This window comes from Monomorium pharaonis, chromosome 11 (assembly GCF_013373865.1).
Source record: "Monomorium pharaonis isolate MP-MQ-018 chromosome 11, ASM1337386v2, whole genome shotgun sequence".
NCBI lineage: Eukaryota > Metazoa > Arthropoda > Insecta > Hymenoptera > Formicidae > Monomorium > Monomorium pharaonis.
The window spans coordinates 11057681-11075732 of record NC_050477.1 but is presented as its reverse complement, the minus strand read 5'-3'; the positions used below and the strand labels follow the sequence as shown (position 1 = coordinate 11075732).

At 37.6% G+C, this 18052-nt stretch overlaps 3 protein-coding genes across 7 annotated transcripts; all 3 read right to left on the bottom strand.

The window, feature by feature from the left end:
* Positions 1-628: 628 nt before the first annotated feature.
* On the bottom strand, positions 629-3911 carry LOC105834000 (tropomyosin-2). Its single transcript, XM_012676177.3, has 6 exons — positions 2915-3911; positions 2707-2840; positions 2301-2489; positions 1977-2052; positions 1760-1892; positions 629-1635 (listed from the first exon to the last, which is right to left on the bottom strand). The coding sequence occupies exons 1-6, from the start codon at positions 3152-3154 to the stop codon at positions 1553-1555; spliced, it is 855 nt and encodes a 284-aa protein (XP_012531631.1). The 5' UTR covers positions 3155-3911; the 3' UTR covers positions 629-1552.
* Positions 3912-4118: 207 nt separating this feature from the next.
* LOC105833997 (tropomyosin-2) lies at positions 4119-7529 on the bottom strand. 2 transcript variants are annotated; one of them, XM_012676167.3, is made up of 7 exons: positions 7350-7529; positions 6825-7103; positions 5412-5545; positions 5146-5334; positions 4981-5056; positions 4780-4912; positions 4119-4682 (listed from the first exon to the last, which is right to left on the bottom strand). In XM_012676167.3, exons 2-7 carry the CDS (start codon positions 7062-7064, stop codon positions 4600-4602), a joined length of 855 nt encoding a protein of 284 aa, XP_012531621.1. In that variant the 5' UTR covers positions 7065-7103; positions 7350-7529; the 3' UTR covers positions 4119-4599. The 2 variants fall into 2 exon arrangements, with proteins under 2 accessions (XP_012531621.1, XP_036149981.1); XM_036294088.1 differs by having other exon boundaries at positions 6825-7529.
* Positions 7530-8275: 746 nt separating this feature from the next.
* Positions 8276-17922, bottom strand: LOC105834007 (death-associated protein kinase 1). 4 transcript variants are annotated; one of them, XM_012676189.3, is made up of 20 exons: positions 17071-17922; positions 16189-16267; positions 15990-16102; positions 15753-15913; positions 15540-15660; positions 14554-14854; positions 14427-14475; positions 13895-14011; positions 13535-13807; positions 13258-13440; positions 13048-13162; positions 12700-12891; positions 12365-12606; positions 11415-11504; positions 11007-11171; positions 10708-10926; positions 10470-10649; positions 10111-10404; positions 9697-10019; positions 8276-9622 (listed from the first exon to the last, which is right to left on the bottom strand). In XM_012676189.3, the coding sequence occupies exons 2-20, from the start codon at positions 16245-16247 to the stop codon at positions 9460-9462; spliced, it is 3360 nt and encodes a 1119-aa protein (XP_012531643.1). In that variant the 5' UTR covers positions 16248-16267; positions 17071-17922; the 3' UTR covers positions 8276-9459. The 4 variants fall into 4 exon arrangements, with proteins under 4 accessions (XP_012531643.1, XP_012531641.1, XP_012531642.1 ...); XM_012676187.3 differs by lacking the exon at positions 17071-17922 and adding an exon at positions 16873-17062; XM_012676188.3 differs by lacking the exon at positions 17071-17922 and adding an exon at positions 16447-16866.
* Positions 17923-18052: the final 130 nt, after the last annotated feature.

Below are 18052 nucleotides of genomic sequence, written 5' to 3'. Positions count from 1 at the left end.
CAGTTTTTTGTAACTTTTACCGAGATCACAGTGACGTTTTTAACACAAAGGACAAACCTTTCGGCCTTTCCCATTTTTCACGCCGATAAACGTCACTCTACACATAGTTAAGTACGGATGCTTTGCATTCGGATACCTCTGTGATGGCGTACGTACTTCCACTTTATTTCAGCGCGAAGGAAGCTACTCCCGAATTTATTGTACACTACTGTTATGTACACGACATGTCGACAACGGTAACTTTGACCTGACGAAGTAGAGAAGTCTAGGAGGGGAAATTAAGAAATTCTAGTCATGTCCGTAATGTTAAAGCGACGCTTAGAATTTCGGATTTATTGCGAGGCAATTAACTGCCGATTTAGGTTACGAGGAAGAAAAGTAGTGCGCGACACTACGAAGACGAGGCCGATAGATAATACGTATGTAGAATATACAATATGTTTGACTACACGGGCATCGGGACGCGTGCGTGTGGAGATATGCGCGGACGCGTACGTTAATGTATATAATAAGGGAAGCACGTCAATCAAACTCGTAGTGTTCGATTAAATTCGATAGAGCAATCTTCGAAGGGGACGAAGTGCGATTTCGCCGTCTTGCTCTTGGACGCGGTTGCCGCGGTTACGACTTTTCGCCGATACGATTTTTGTACATTTTTCTTGCGTCATGGACCGACCGAGTTCTGTCATCTATCTTGCTGAAAAAAAAAAAAAAAAAAAGAAAAACCTTTCAGGGACCAGTTCTCTTCATTCCCATCGCGGGTAAGGACGACTAATCAACGATCGCGAACAAGTCTGATCAACGAATTTTTTTACTGCGCACAACTTGTCGAAGCGAAGCTAATTTGGATTTGCGGGCAGAATCTCGCCTGCTATTTTATCCGATTGCAATTTGATACTTTAAGATCACGGTAAGGTACTTTTGATCGGTTTTCACATTTGTATACCGCGGATAATTACAATGGTCCTCGAAGGATGATGCAGTGACACAACTCGGTGCATCCCCCCTCCCCCCATCCCCGTCATCGTATGCGATATAATCCGTGCAGCTCGGAGAGTATATACCTTAATTGTTACATCTACGTAAAGGATGGAGGAGGCGAGCGAACAAATCAAATGGACAATTGTTACTGTAGCTACGAATTAATTGCGTCGTTGTAGAGAGTGGAAAAGCTTATACTTAAGGCGCGGACGGTCCAATCGTGGCGCGAGATTGTGCAAGAGTCGTCGCAAAGAAAGAGAGCTCCGTGAAATGAGAGGAGGCTCGCAAATTCTTTCTCCGTTCTGCGATCGGAGGTTGTACGATTACAATGAAAATTGTCGATTAAATTTAAAAATGTATTAAATCTGTGGTACGGCATTTCGATGCATTGTGTCGATCGTAGAATCGAAAATTAAATAAATTGATATCGTGTAAAGTAACATAGGGTCAATTTTCTGGGTGAACCTCACGAGACATTCCGATAAACGCGAGAGTATATAATTTATGTTCTTGTGCGCAAGGCAAATCTCTCGATTAGAATGATACAATCGAACAGTGCGACCTGCGAAGTTCAATATCCCGTGAGCTCCGAAAACGTGGAATCCAGATCGTCGCAGATGTATTTGTATTTTTCCTTTTCTTTCCGCAGATAATCTGAAACGTGAATCTAACGATAATTTATTTATAACAATCGATTATCGCTTTTCGACGAGCTTGAAAATTTTAAATCTATGAAAGGTGCATATATATATATAACATACAGCATACAGATTATTACCTTCCCTCTTATCCAGCTCCTTCGTAAATATCTTGACAGTTTTCTCGGCGGTTATGGCACGCTTTTCAGCAGCTTTCAGTTTCACTTTCAATTCCTTCAGCTGCGTCTTAAATTCCTCCACTCTTTGGTTAGCCTGCAATAAACAGTTTTTTTTTATAATCTTAATTTTTGAACATATAAAAAAGATATAAACTTGTTAGCATAAAGAAATGTCTACTTTCTCTTCGGACACCTCCAAGGACTTGAATATATTGCCAATGATAAATAACTCGTCTTCTCTTTCAAGAATTTTCCTGAAACATAACATCTTACGTCAAACATAAGCTCTTTTAATAATTAAGAAATTTAAATAATTAAGAAAAGCTTTTACAAACAACTTAATAAATGAATAAAGTATGTAGAATATATATAGAAAAGAAATTTTAATGTAAAACGTTCTCAAAAATAAGATACGTTATTTCCGTTTAAACCAAAAATAGAGAAGCGAGAAAAGGGTTCAGCCCGAAAAGAACGCAGTCTCTATATTTAGAAAATCGCGTACGCCTCGCTCGATTTAACTCTTTCTTCCGCGGCTTCGAGCTCGTCCTCGACGAACGCTAATTTTCTCGAAATCTCATCGGATTTCGTATCAGCGTCTTCAGCGATGAGCCTAGCTTCCTTCAATTGCGCCATCAGTTGGTCCATCCTCTCCTCATCCTGCTTGCTTCTATTCTCCAGGACTTTGCAGATGCTAAGTAAGAATAATTTTACGATCAGCTCATAAAATCTTTCACAAAAAAAAAACGACGATATTAATAAAAGTTTAATCTTTACAGCTTTAAAAGCTTTTGTACGACAGTTATTATTATAAAATTATATGTCAGCTATACGTGTGATAATTTTAAAAATTTTACACACAGAGCTTATAAAAAAATATATATGTGACATAGAAACACGAATATTTATACCGCTTCGCGTCTTCAGCAGTTTCCATGGCTTGCGCGAGCTTCACTTGAGCCGACAAACGTCGCTCCTCCGACTTTTCTAAATTCTGCATGCACTGCTGCATTTTTCTATTCAGCACCGCCAATTCCGACTGCGTCTGCAATTTTATAAATTACGTAAAGGTAGATCGAATTGTGAACACGCGTGATACATTTCGTCCAATTCACTCACCACGATGTAAATCCTCTCCTTTATCTCGAGATTCCTATTTGATTCTACCAGTTGAGCCTTATTTACTTCCAGATCATGCTCCATTTGCACCAACTTTTTCGCCAGTTCGCGAACCTCATCTCTCAATTTTTCTTCCCTCCGATTTGCCTCCTTCGCCTGCTGATCGCACAGATCAGCCTTGTCCATCGCGAGATCTTTCTCGAGCTTTAGCGTTTGCAGTCGTTTCTTAATGGCGTTCATGGCTTCGTTGGAAATTAATTAGAAATATCCTCTTTAATCAATGCCGTTGGTAGAATATTTAATAAATAAATTATTGTGTGTGTTCAAGAGCGAATTATTTTTACAACTGTATTAAGTCGCGAAAAGAGAAATTTTTATCAACTAATCAACTCTATCACGTGGCAAAAATTGTAGAAATTTGTAGTTTATATAATAATTATTTTTACGTTTTGTACTTTTTATCGCAAATGGTCAGTAAAGTACGCCGTATAAACATTGAAGTATGCTCTCTCAGCGAAACCACGTAAAACACTTTCACTTTGAAGTATTTTCTCGTCCCGTAAAAATGATAACTTTTTCAGCGTCACACTCTGTTAAACAGAATTTTTAATTACTATGGAAATTACAACAAGCGAAGTAACAAAATGCAATGCCCGTGGGTTACTGTACTCAGTGACCGATGAGGACAATGTTTTATAGGCTCAAAGCAATGCAAAAGAACAAAAGCGACCATCGCTTTAGTTAGGCTCAAACGAATTCCTGGACTTCTTAAAGCAGCGGTGTGCTTTATTGTGCCGATGGTCGTTGCCGATCACAGATGCATCGGTCGTCGAACGTTTACTTTGCGTAATTTCCCTTAAACAATTATCACGTTTTAAAATAATTTTACAATACGTGATAGTGTACCTCTATTTTGTGAGTTTAATAAAGAATATATCTTTCAAAATTTAAAAGTGATAATATTTTTAATAATAAACAACTTAAGATTTAATGTTAATTTTTCACATTTATATCTTTCGTTAAATTACTTTGCAAATAGTATTTAATATTGAAAGACATAATTATTGATATAAAATTTTGAAAAGCAAAAGGAATAGAAAAAATTATAACTGCTTATTCTTTTTATTCATTTACTTGGTTATTTTCGGAAACCTGTATTTTATTAATTGATATGATAATAAGAATTAAAATTTACACAGACACATTAGAGAATTTGTGATACCGTTTATTGAAAATACAGATTTTACATTAAATGATAAAAAGGAAGCGCGAGATATCGTGTGGTCTCGCTCGTGCGAGACGACATTAAATCCCTCCAACGCGTCTCTGAAAGAAAAAGAGAAATGAATCGTGAATCTTCGATCGGCACAGCGAAGCAACGGGCGACCGTGAACCAGTTGCCCTATCTTGGCAAGGTGTTGCAAGCGAAGCGAAGCAATTATAGCCGTTATTATAACAAGCTGCATTGCATTGCCTTGTCCATGTCAATGGATTGTTGCGCGAAGCGGGTTATTTCTATTATCGCTCACGGCACCCGTACGACAAAATGAATCGGCAAGGCGATTTAAGCGGCATTTAAGCACATCGAGAGCCGAACTAATAAACATAATAAAAGATAGCGAATAAGCGGAGGGAAGCGTAGCAGGAGTAGCAGCGAGATTCATATCGTGTCCGCCCGCAGGACTTTAATATCCTGTCATCTCGGCGAACGTCGCGTCCATGTCGTCGCAGACCGCCTTGTACTTTTCCTTCTCCTCCCTGAGCTCGTCTGAAACGAGCAACGATTTCTCAACGGTACAGAAAAGAGACTTGTTCTCTTGAAATTAATAGAACTGGTTAAAGATAGAATCTTTAACAGTTCTTACCTTCCTTCATGTCCACTTCCTTTTGTAGCCTCTTGACTGTCCTTTCGGCGGTAATTGCGCGCTTCTCCGCCTCCTTCAGTTTCTTCTTCAGGGACTTTAGCTGCACCTTAAAGTCTTCTACCCGTTGATTCGCCTGAAGTCAAAATAATCAAAAAGTAGCGTTACAGCGTGACTGACGTGGGGCGTATTATGTTACATCACCTTCTCCTCCGACACTTCGAGGGACTTCACGATATTCTGCACGATGAAGAGTTCATCTTCGCGCTCTATGATTTTTCTGCGAAAAGACATTTTAGTGAGAGGACTAAAATATTATTTAATAACGTGGTAGGTACATATAACGCAAATTATAATCGCTACGCTTACGCCTCACTAGTCTTCACTCTTTCTTCAGCGGCTTCCAGCTCCTCCTCCACGAACTGCAATTTCTTGGATATCTCGTCGGATTTCGCGTCGGCGTCTTCGGCGATTAATCTCGCGTCCTTTAATTCCGACATCAGCTTTTCCATACGTTCCTCGTCCAAGCGACTCCTGTCCGCCAGGACATTACACATTCTACACGGGAGAAAAATTCTCTACAATTTATTTGTTCAATTTACGTTTTCTAACGTAGTGACATAAACTTATTAAACCTCTGCGCGTCATCGGCGAGTTCGGTGGCACGTGCTAGCTTAATCGTGGCGGAAAGACGCAGCTCCTCCTTTTTGGTAAGACTTGCTTCGATCTCCTGGACTTTCTTCGTCAAAACTGTACGATCTTGCTCAGCCTGTACATAGAACGAGATTGATACAAGGCAAAAGATTTTTTAGTGAAAGATAATATCTTTGAATTAAAGTCTGATGATTAGTAAAAGTTTAAATATTAATATTTAAGTTAATAGATTTATTCCGAGGTTAAATCGTATTGTCTATCGTATCAGTCTGCTCCATGACCTCTGAGATTGGTGGTCTGTTATCCCGCTTTGTTTGAAATTGTTCTCGAAACATCAAAGTACTTTTTACTACGTTACAATTGCCATTAATTATTGGAATACCTATTTGAATTTTTATTAAAGATTGTTCACTGTTTTTCAGTAAATAAAACACTCTCTGATTCCGATTTAGAGAATATGGAAATGTAACAGACAACATTATAAAAGATCCAACGAGAGAGAAAAAGGTATTTAATAAATTGAAAATTATAAGCAAAAAGTTACGAATTTAAAGATTTATTGAGTATTTGTCAAACTGATTCATGTACACGTAAATTCTAAATGTCATGTGTAATGATACAAAGAATAAACAAAATAACGCAAACACCTGGGAAATATACTTATTATATTAATAACAATGATCTATTATTTAATTTTAATATAGATTTTATCCTTATTTGAAATCAGATTATACAAATTAAATAATAACTAGTGCAATGTTCTTACAGCAAAAGATCTATTGAAAGATATTGGAAAAATCTGTTTTCACTTGTTCCTTAAAAATTGCTCACAATATTTAAGTCAGATAATTACATTGGCAGAAAAAGGATTAAAATTTTGAAGAACGGAGAGCAATTTTTGAAGATATAGAATAAAAAGCAAATTTCTATTCTACTAAAAGAATAGTACAGCATTCCATTGGTGACTATTCAAACACTGGCTTTATTCTAAACAACCATAAAATCTATATTAAAAACAAATTATAGATTAATTTCTTATTAATAAAGAAAGTAGTATATTTTCTAGGTGTTCGTGCAATCTTGTTCATTCTTTGTATATGTATTATTATGCATCTCTGTATGTCTCCAAATATCTGTAACTAATATCACAATCTAGGCTTTAAGAGTCGTGGCAATCGGTAATCATCACAAGGTTGATTAAAATTTGGAATATTAATTACGCGTATTATCGTTTTTTTTTTGCTCTCCTTTTAATAGCTTTAGTAGATTGTGTTATCCTAGAAAATTATCTTCTTCGTAGATATTTTATCACATACACTTATAAAAAAGAAACTTGCTTATACTGCAGGATATCTAGTTTAAAATATTCTTTCATGTTAATCATTATTACGCACTTTGGACCAAGATTTTTCGCACTGCTCTAGATCAGCGGTTGATTGCTCCAAGTTAGCTTTGGCGACAGTATAATCTCGTTCCAATTGGGTCAATCGTTTCTGCAGATCCCTGAGGTCATCATTCAACCTGTCTGCTCTTATATTCTCCTGTTTCGCTTTCGTCTCATTGACTTCAACCTTCTCGTTCGCGGCGTCCATCTCGAGCTTCAACGCCGCGATTTTCTTCTTAATCGCTTCCATCGTGACGCGCGATTTCGGGCTTTCCCTTTATCGATTATCCTAAATATCACAGTTATTTAGTAAAGCTAAGGTGTAATTTTGAATAGATACAAGAGCTAGAAAATTATGCAAACAGTTGCACGATACAGCGCCTATAAAATCCATATATTATGTACTTAATTAAAATACAAATAAAAAAATTAAAATGTGAATACTTTAATTAAAATTAAAATACAAGTATTTTAATTAATTATAAAAAGATCCTAAATAAATATCTTAATTATCCACAATGAGCGCAGTCCGTACCTTAAATATAGCGAGTAAAAGAAGCGACGACGAGCGGTGCAATTGCAAGAACTTCGGTATTAAGTACTCGCCGCGAGAGATTTCACCCCGTCATTCAACGCCCGAATGTATCGGTATGTCACCTTGTATTAATCGTCTTTAATAAATTTCGCACGGCAGTGGCGGAGCGAACGAGCAGAGAAATTCCTACTAAAGGGGGACACTCACTGCAATCGTGACGATGATCCGCGGGGAGAATGCACAACCGGATGCCTTCGACAGCTAAGCTAAAATAAAACGAAACCGATTTCGGCGGCGGTGCCGCGGCCACCTTCCCGAACTCCCCGATCCAATCCAATTCTATAATTGCTTGGGGATTTTGGCTGTCGTCCCGAAACCTACCCTCCGCCGTCGTCGCCGCGGCTACCTACGAAACGCGATATCCGCCCGTTCCCATGCTATTCTCGGCCCCCGAAAAGAATCCCGTTCCTGTTTTCTGCCGATCACGTAATCAACTCCCCGTAGTAAACAGTTTAACCGGTCTATCGTCACACAGACAAGCGCAATTAACATTATGAGAGTCGTTAAAATCGTCAATCCGCGCGGACCGGTTTCGAATCTTCCCGCTAATCGAAGCTCTATCTATCGGACGGCTTGATGTGACGCGCGGGAGCTTTCGATGAAGTCATACTAATAAAATTAAAAATTTAGGGATTTACAATTAAAAATTTATATACTGAAAAAACTTTTACAAAACTAAAAAATCGTCTATCTAGAAACTAGAACGAGAAATTTTATTAGCAGTTCAAAATAAAATCATCTGTGTGGAATTAATTTACAAATTTACAAGTTAATAAATACAAAGACAAATGAAATACAAAGATCTCTAGAAAATGGCCTGTTAGACAAGAAGGTAAATAAAAGGGACATAATAATAAAGTAATTAATTAAATTTAGTGAAAGATATATTTAATAATTTCACCGGTTTATTTTTACAACAGTCTTAGATCATAACGTGTAATTTCCTCGTTTAAGCTGTTATAAGATGATGCGTGTGATGAGAAAGAAATGCAAATGAAACCCTACAGATGTTTCGATGCAAATACTTTTGCTATTACTGTATATACTTCTTAAATATTACACGTGTGTGGGATCGATTTTCTGATCGATTAACAAGTATATTAGATAAGCAGACTTTCATAATTGTAAATGTTGCTTATAGTAAAAAGTAACGCAGTTCAGTCATATTACAGAAGAATTAGTTTCACTTTATACGTTTAGTTTATTTTTTTTCCGAATATTGTATATATTCTTTGCATATGGCACGTAGTAAAGACGTTAGATACAGTTGTTAGTACAAATATGTAATCAACTGTGTCAAATATACACAGACGATATATCCAAAAGTAATAATAGACTGTGCAAAATGGTTGTTTTACTCTTTTATGCATATATATATAATATATGCTTAGTAAATATTCCGAAGTATTGAAAAAGCGGTGCTTCGATATTGACATAGAGTTTTGGCAAGATATATATGTATATCAAGATGATCGACATATCAAGAAAAGCGTTCAAAACAATATCAATATCAAATATGATCATATCGCACATTATAATGTAAATGCATCATTTCCCTGGCATAACAACTTCGTATAATGAGAAAAATGCAAATTGCGCAACAATACAGCGTTTATTAATATAATCTTAACCACAGCGCAACTTTATCAGGAAATAAAAAAGTAAGTATTAAGTAGTAGAAATTTTTAAATTATATTTAATACAAATCAAAAGAGAAGAGAGAAGAAATCGATTTCCATTTAATCACACCACAAATTGATGTGGTAATACAAATTAACAAATACTACGTTGGCTAAGTACAAAATGAAAAAGAAAACAAATATAAAATAGCATACAAAAACGTCACAGATTCCCTCTTTATATCCCTCGATTCAAAGTGCAATGCAATCGATTGCTAAAGTTAATTTATATATAAAGATATACTTAGCAAATTAATGTACGATCTATCATTGGGCGGAAATGTAGAAGGACGATGCTATCAAACGCGCAGCGTTTCAAAAAAAAAAAGCACTTAGAACGTGCTGATGCGCCATTGATGAGGGCAGCATCGTCATCTGGAAAGATTAGACCCTGTCTCGGAATCAATGGACATCAGTAGCACGTAGGTTGGCGTATACGTGAGCAACAGGTGCACGGCGTCCTCGCGATCAAGAGCCCGCAGTTGTTGCACTAGCGAGCCGACGGTACATTCCGCACCCGCGCAATTCAGTAGCCTGTGAATCAAACAAACGGAATAGTCAATTGCGTTACGATGCGGTATCATGATATTTTTCGAAAGGTAACGTACCTTAAAGTTGGACTGTCTACTGTGCTATCCAATTGGGCGACGCGATCCCCCAAACCGAGCCTTACGGCGAGCAAGCACCAATCTCTTCCGTGATGATCAGGCGGATCTAGCATCTGCGCTAATCGCCGCTGCACAGCGGGCTTTATGTATTTTACAGGTTGTTTCGGTCCGGGAACGCAATTCTCCATCAATGGCAGTCCACAGCTTACTATCTCCCACACGGTCTCTTGCCGGTCGTTTAAGGGATTCTTAAGAGTCGCTTCTTCAAGGCCTTTGTCGATTAAAGCCGATATGACCGTGGCCGGCGCCCAAGAGTGGATTACCTGCAAATGTATCGATTAAAAAATAAGCGCACATAATTTTGATCCTTTTATTTTATGATGTATAAATCTAAATAATTCAATCTTTACTTACTTCGTCGTATTCCCGAAGCTGGCTAGGACTCAGCCAATGCCTCTCAAGTAACATTCCGGGTGCGACTAATTCGATGGTCGTGTCCATCGCGTCCAGAATCACGCTGAGAAGAGCGAAGCATTGCGCGCTAGAACCACGCGGACCACGAACTTGAATTTCCACGCAGCTATGTTCGTCTTCCTCAAAAGTGATTATACTCTCGCAGGGCCCTAAACACAGCTTCGAACCTCGCCACCACTGATACAAATCCGAATTCGACGGATCCCATGTTTGTGTGATCTTTCTCAGTTGTGCCTACGTCAGTTTCAACATATTCAGTTCTTTAATCACATTTTCTTTGTTATAAATACTGACATTACCTGTAAATGTGTAAATATAGCAGTCAAATGATATAAAGGCGCTTCTTCTGGACAAAGACGTAAACCGGCATGAGACAATCCATTCGAGCATGGTTTCCACGGTTCCCATAAACCTGGAAGACGCTCTACAAGGTTTAAACATGGTATCTCGTACTCCACTTCGTCGTCATCTACTTCGCACTGAAATGTAACAGTCGAGTAACAATCAAATCGATTGTTCAAATTTCTCAAAACGTACCGGAACGCATAAATTGACTGCTTGTAAAGCTTGTAGAGCTTGAGCGGCGGGACATGGACATCGCGCTTGAAAATCTTCCAAGGTGTAAACACCGGTAGTCCGACCGCCCAATCGTCCTCTCTGATCGGGGCTTAATTGCCAATTTAGCACGTCTTGCCAAAACCACTCGGGACTAAGTACTATTAAGTTTTCAGGTAGAAGAATGCATTCCCCTAAGTTCTGTAATTTAATGTAATTGTTAGAGAAAGAAAGCAACATTTTATAGATTAAATTGGAATGGATAAAGCTAAAAGACAAACCTGTAATTGTAAACCGAGATGTCTGCAATGTTCCAAACAAACTAAAGGATTGATCTTTCGGACCTCGTTCAGAAATTCTTCCTGAGTAAGCATTAACGGAGGCACTTCCAATGACTGCATGTACGACCTCCATGCTTCGGCAAGACCGGTCCACACTAAGACGCTCTATAATACGCGATTAATCCATCCATAGTAACAGAATTCTGCCTTTATCCCGTTGTATCACATTGATGCAGAAAATATGTACAAGAGAGAGAATCTCTTTTACTTTCTTTAAGATAAATAATATAAGTGCATGTATGTATACATGGGAGAAAGCATTAGTGCAACTATTGAACCAAAGTACAATTTTCAGTTTTATACACATCATTCAGAATTATTAAAAGGAATTGAGAGAAGTATTTCGACCTGTTTATCAAGATTCGCCAGGGGCACGTACGTAGCCGCAGCACGCGGCGCGTCACGTCGGAGAATACTTTCTGCAACTTCCGGTCCATCCTACATCATGCATTGCATGCATTAAGGCTTGTTAATAAACATTAATTGGCCAAATAACCAGCAACTAAAACATATGTTCTTAATAAATTCGATTCAATGTGATATATATATATATATGTATATATGACATGATATCAAATTTTTCTTAAATTGAAAATGGTGCGCTCAATCAATCAAACATTGCAAATAATCGAACGGCGTCGAAAGTCACGAGACACAGAAGATATTTTCAATGCTTTCAATTATTTGTACATATATTAAATCAACCATGCGCCATGGATGTCAAGAGGAAAATCATATAAGTGATTATAGAATATTGTCATTTTGCTTCCGTCGAGAGTCAATGCTTGATTCGACAGTATATTGACAATGCACAAATTTCGAGACGACTGATGAATGAATTATACAAACAACAGCGTAATGAGGTAGTCCATTATTGACCAGAACCGTTTCGCGAAGGGTTAATGCGCACATTTATTACATGCTATACAATATTCCTGCGAAAATGTGATTATTTACACAAGGTTGCGTTAGTCACAATTGCTCGTATTCACAGGCTGCAGAATCGAACGGTTCTGCTCGCACATATTTAGTATCAAGCATACTGATATCATGCATTTACTGATATATATTTTAGAATGAATTAAAGATATATGTATAATATCACCGATGATAAAAAAATGTAAAATCAGAAGAGATTACAAATTCTCATCAGAAACATTTGTCGAATTCAAGATTGTTCGCCAATTTTAATTTCCGCATAGACATAAGTGAGTGATGAGAAAGGCAATATCTCTTCTAATGTTATAGATGAAGAGAGTATGACTCGTAACTTTACAAAGAATATAATTGTTTCTCACCTCGAGAAATTCCATCCTTGCATTATTTAAATAAGATCTGAGAAGTTTCAGGCCAGGACTAGAAGGATTAGTTGCGTCCAGTGCTACCATTTGAGGTTCTTCCCCCAAAATTGATGTAAAGTCTTTCAGAAATGGCAAGAGTGGTGCGAGTAGATTGCCGCCGTTAGAATTCGGGGCTAAAGGTTCCGGCGCGTAAGTGCCGACTAAGATTACCTTTATGTCGTTGCACCTGCCGCCAAATCCTTTAATGAAAGAAGCACAAAAATCAAGATCAAGAAATTCTTATCCTTGACCAAAAATTAATTACAATAAAAAAATTTGAGATAATGACTTACCAACATTACTCGGATTAATACGATCCAAAATAAATTGCAGCCAGAATTTTATCTGCTGAAGTTGAACGGTCAGCGGTTCTCTCAAACTGACCGTAATAAGATGCACCGCTGGTTGCTGGAATGTGAGTACATAGTGATAAGATGCCAGATATTCTTCGCGTCCACATAACTCCCAAAAGACGCATTCGCCACCTGGTCAATTAAATATATTTGCATGACATATTTAAGTTTTAAAATAATCCACTGCAAATATTAGAAAATACTACGTATTGTACAAAAATATCCAATCTACTACATTTTCATAAGTCTAATCATACTAAACTACATATTAAAATGTAATTCACTCACCTACGTTACCGCGGCTCCACTCTACCCCTTGAGTACCTTCATACTCATTGTCGCTGTACTCGAAACTGAGAGAACCATGTTTACTCGTCACATCAAGTTCGATACTCGGCTCTCTCTACATCAGTAATTTTTATCATTGTTTTGTCCATCAATAATTTTTTTCATTTCAGTCATTTATTTATCAATCATATTTTACACATATGCACCTACCTTCGCACTACAATTCTGGCTTCTTGATCTTCGAAAGAAGCCAAAACTAAATATTCCAGATTTCAACGAATTAATTAACGACGTTTTTCCAGAGGCGCAATGCCCGAGCAGTCTTATGTGCAGTCGATCTATCGGTCTGTGTGTCGGTTGCAGCTGACGAATGTAATTCTCGCGCTGATTCAGCTGGAAAAAATTGATTTAAAACGAAGATCGACTTTCGCGTGATTCTTTCAAACAATGGAAAACACGTTTTGCATTGTAAAATACAAAAACTTACATTTCGCAATTTATCTAATAAATTTGCGATATCCGGATATCCGTACTTAATCGCTGTTACGTCTGCGCGAATCCCTCGATTCGTTTTATCGACGTCGCAACCAGCAAGGCACAAATGTCTAACCAGATTAATATGCCCGTGTCGAGCGGCTACATGTAATGCCGTGAGACCTTGTTTATTCGGTGTGTCCAGATCAATTCCGCTCTCTATCAGCAAAATCGTCATTCCCTCGTCGCCGGCTTCACAAGCAATATGCAGAAGAGTATCTTCTTTCTGGAAATATGAACGTGCAAGACTATTTTATCCGCAAATTATACTTCGGTACGGTAGTATCGGCATAATGAATAAAAAATGCCTCACAGAGTCTTTCATGTTTAATGGAGCACCCTGTAACAGTAACTGAGAGACAGCCTCAACACAGCCTCGCTTCACAGCACTGATCATTGCTCCGCCGAGACCCTGAGGAGTTTCAGATTCCTGTGCACAAAGAGAATAAAATTTTTGTCGATATAACAAAACTCTCTATAATCCCCTTGAAATTATACAAAATAATTTTTATTATTTCTTGCTGCGTGGCATGCGTGAAGTTAAAGAAATATTGAACTTCCCAACCCAAACCAAGTATACATGTACATATTTTTTCCAAACCAAGGTATACGTATAATAAAAGAAAAATTTGCATACTGTTTTGCCATAGTAATGTATATTGTATATAAAAAAATAGTTCGTATATATAATATACGATATAACTTTACAACAAATCGAGACGTCACGTTGAGAAATTTGTCCAAAAGATGCATAAAATTAATACATAATAATACATTAAAACAAAATGTACAATAAATCGCAAAGTTATTAGGACAATGCGAGTCGTTTGTTTTCAGGAACACACCGTGAGAATCCAGGGATGTTTAAGGCACGATTCAGCATTTCCTCTCTCCCTAAAATAAAGAGATAATTTTTTTTTCTCGATTTATTAATAATAAGCCCACGTATTTCTTCATTTTCGTGCAACTTACTTCGGATCCTTAATCAACAAGGATCGTATAAAGTCTTTGGCAATCTCGGACACATTATTGAAATACTCATTGTCAAATTGATATTGGCAAGCAGCAACGTTTGCGTATGTCTCTTGCTTGTCCTCGCCTAAAAATGGCGAAGCTCCGCTTAGAAGAATATACGTCAATACACCAACAGCCCAAAGATCGGTTCCTAAGCTGAGTGGCTCGTAATTTACGATTTCCGGTGCCACAAATTCAGGCGTGCCGAACAATGCTCTGTGTTCCGAACCAGGTACCAGTCGATGCGATAGACCTAAATCTATACATATAGAAAAATATTTGCATTGAAATTATTTTAATAAAGTTACATTTACAAATTGTTTACTCAAATTTTGTAAAAGAGTTCCCTGAGAATATTCCCGGACTGTGCAAAGATTTTATTTAAAATATCAAGTAAGATCATAAAATCTTTTAACACAGCTTTCAATTAAACTCGTTTTATTACATGCACTCTTTTTCCTCAATCATATAATTACAAAGCCACTTGTGTTTTTAAAATATCAAAAATTTGAAAAAGTACTAACAAAAAACAATGTAAACTAAATAATATTTAAAGATTTGTCCGTAATACACAAATCTAGCTTACAAAAAACACGGAAAGATAATTAAAGGCACAATGCAAATTTAGAATAATCTGTTGCCGTTCATGTAAAATATTTTTAATAAAAAAAATCATTAATTAAATGAAAATATATGTAAATGTATGTGCTATATTTATTATTTATTAATTTTCGATATTTTGCATTATAAAAAAAATCAAGGAAATAAATTTTTTTATAAAAAAGACAATTTAAATTTAAAATTTTCCAATTTTTTTCCTATGTAAGTACCAATAAACTCGTGATTTTAAGGGTAAAAAAATAAAATTCTTTGAAAATTTAAAGTTTTTTCGATAGCAAACATCTTGATTAACTCTGACACAAAGCATATTGTGTAGACATTACCTATTAGCTTAATGCTAGGCATCGGTGGCGGTGTCGACAGCAGAATGTTCTCAGGCTTAATATCCAGATGAGCAACTTGGTGGGAATGTAAGTGACTAAGTGCCATTAAGACTTGGCGCACCTTTGAAACGATATAAGCACTAATTAAACTTCCAGAATACTTATTAAATAGAATACTCATTATTATTTAATTAAAAGTATTCACACACATACCACATGAGCCGCCTCCGTTTCACCGGACGGATTCCAGTGAAACAACTCTCCTCCCGTAATCAATTCCAGGAGCAACACCACTGTTGTCCCTGTGTCTATTACCTTGTACAAGGAAACAATGTTAGGATGCCTTAATCGAGCCAAAAGACCAGCTTCTCGTGCTGAAAAAAAGAACATCCTATTACAGTCTTTCTTTTAAACAAAACTAATTGCAATGTGTCATGACTAAAAATATACCAATGTCGGCAGCGGCCACACCTCTGGCAACTCGCCTCTTTCTCATAATTTTTGCGGCATACAGCTCTCCGGTTTTCAACTCCTGGCATTTTCGTACAATAGCAAATTGACCCCTGTATTTAAAAAAATTACACAAGTCATCGAATGTTGAAGAGGCTTTATTAGAAAAAAAAAATTAATTAGAAGTAACAATGCTTACTTGCCAATCTCTTCAAGCAGTTGATAGTTTTTTTCAATCGGCTCATGGTGGACCTCCATTAAAGTGCTCCACTCAGGATCTAAGAAACAAGCATAACGCTGGAGAATAAACTTTGAAATTGAAAATTTAATTTATATATCAACGCATTACACCAGATGTCACTCTGTGTTAGAAACACGCATTCTTATCTCGACGCAATATCTACATCTATATATAAACTAGATGTGCATTTGACATATATACATAAATTTACTGTACACATATATTTCGTTCTCAAGTAATTAAACTCAGATCAAACGCGACGATACAGTTACATTCCGGGCAATTTAACGGAGCGAACTGCAGACGCCGGTAAAATTTATTGCAACGGTGCAACGGTGCAACGACACGCCGCGAAAACTGGCTGTCGCAACGACGACGATGCACAGACAGTCCACACGGATAAAACGGGCGTTCGGTGGGCGGTCACGGACATCGCGACAATCGGATGATGCACAATCACGGTCGGACCACGCCGGCGATCATTCCCAGCGTCACGCTCGAAGCGGAGCCGAGTCCGGAGCGGCCCGTCAAATTTCGGAGCAATGACGGGTTTCGCCACCGCTCCGCTCCGCGCCCTGTCCCTCTCGCCCACCGAGCGCGGTGACAAGACGCGCGCGGGACGCCAGGACGATCTCTCACTACCGTTAGACGTTTCCAGCTGGCGAGACGTGCCCGGCATCATCTCCCGATCGTGCTCATCGTTCGGTCGATCCGGACAGCTTCGAGGCCCGCGAGTAGCCGTTACAGAAAACGCGCTGCGTCCGACGGCCTTCACCCATGCCGGCCGCCCTACACACACAATCGATATGCCTGTGTCGCGAACGCCATCTTACTACTTACCACCGGGAGCCGGTTTACGCTCGGCTCGGCTGCCACGGCTCGTTGAGGCGGTTGAGGCAAGAGCAAGGCTACGTGGGCCGACGACGAGGGCGAAGAGCGGCTCGCCGCGCCGGTCCCCGGAGCATAGTTGCAGTTTTCGGACTTCTGCCACATAGCCGCGCCTATGAAGGGGATGAAGAATTAACAGCAAGGACCAATCGTAGTAAAGAATCAGTGAGTGCTTAGTGCACGATTGGCTCTTGCCCTTAACTCTTCATCCCCTCCACACCCGTAACTATGTGGCAGAAGTCCGAAATCTGCAACGTTGCTCCGGAGAGGGGAGTTGGCGCGTGTGGCACGTCAGGCACGTGGTCCGACAGTCCGGCGAGGTTGCATATTTTGCAAATTGCATAATTTATAACATTAAAGCTGGAAAGCAAGCTGTTTTTTTTTTTGCTCCAATTGATTCATTTTATCATTCCGCGCATGAAAGTAATAAGATATTGCAATAATCAGAAAAGAAATATTTTTCGAGGATATTTTATATAAAATTTTGCCAGAATAAGTATAAAATATACTTTATAAACTATTGATACTTTGATAATTCTATTCTATTTTTATGGGTAGAATAACTAGTAGAATATTATGTCAAAAGAATTAAAATTTTATTTTGAAAGATGATGATAACCGAGTTTTTCAAGATATAATTAACTGTATATCACTCAGAATAAAACACTTATATATATTTTTTAAAATCTTATAATAAATATATATATTTTTTTTAAAGTTTATTTAAAATGGAGATAAATAGTAATCGTCCTCACAACTTTAAATCGATAAAATTTTTATAATCTGTAAAATAATTTTGTCATATCAAACATGGTTGTACTTAAGAAAAATGTTTTAAACACATATATTTAAAGTTCTTTTAAGTTACTTAAAATATTTTTAAATATGACGAAGTATATATATTCATACTAACAAAAAAAATTATATTTATACA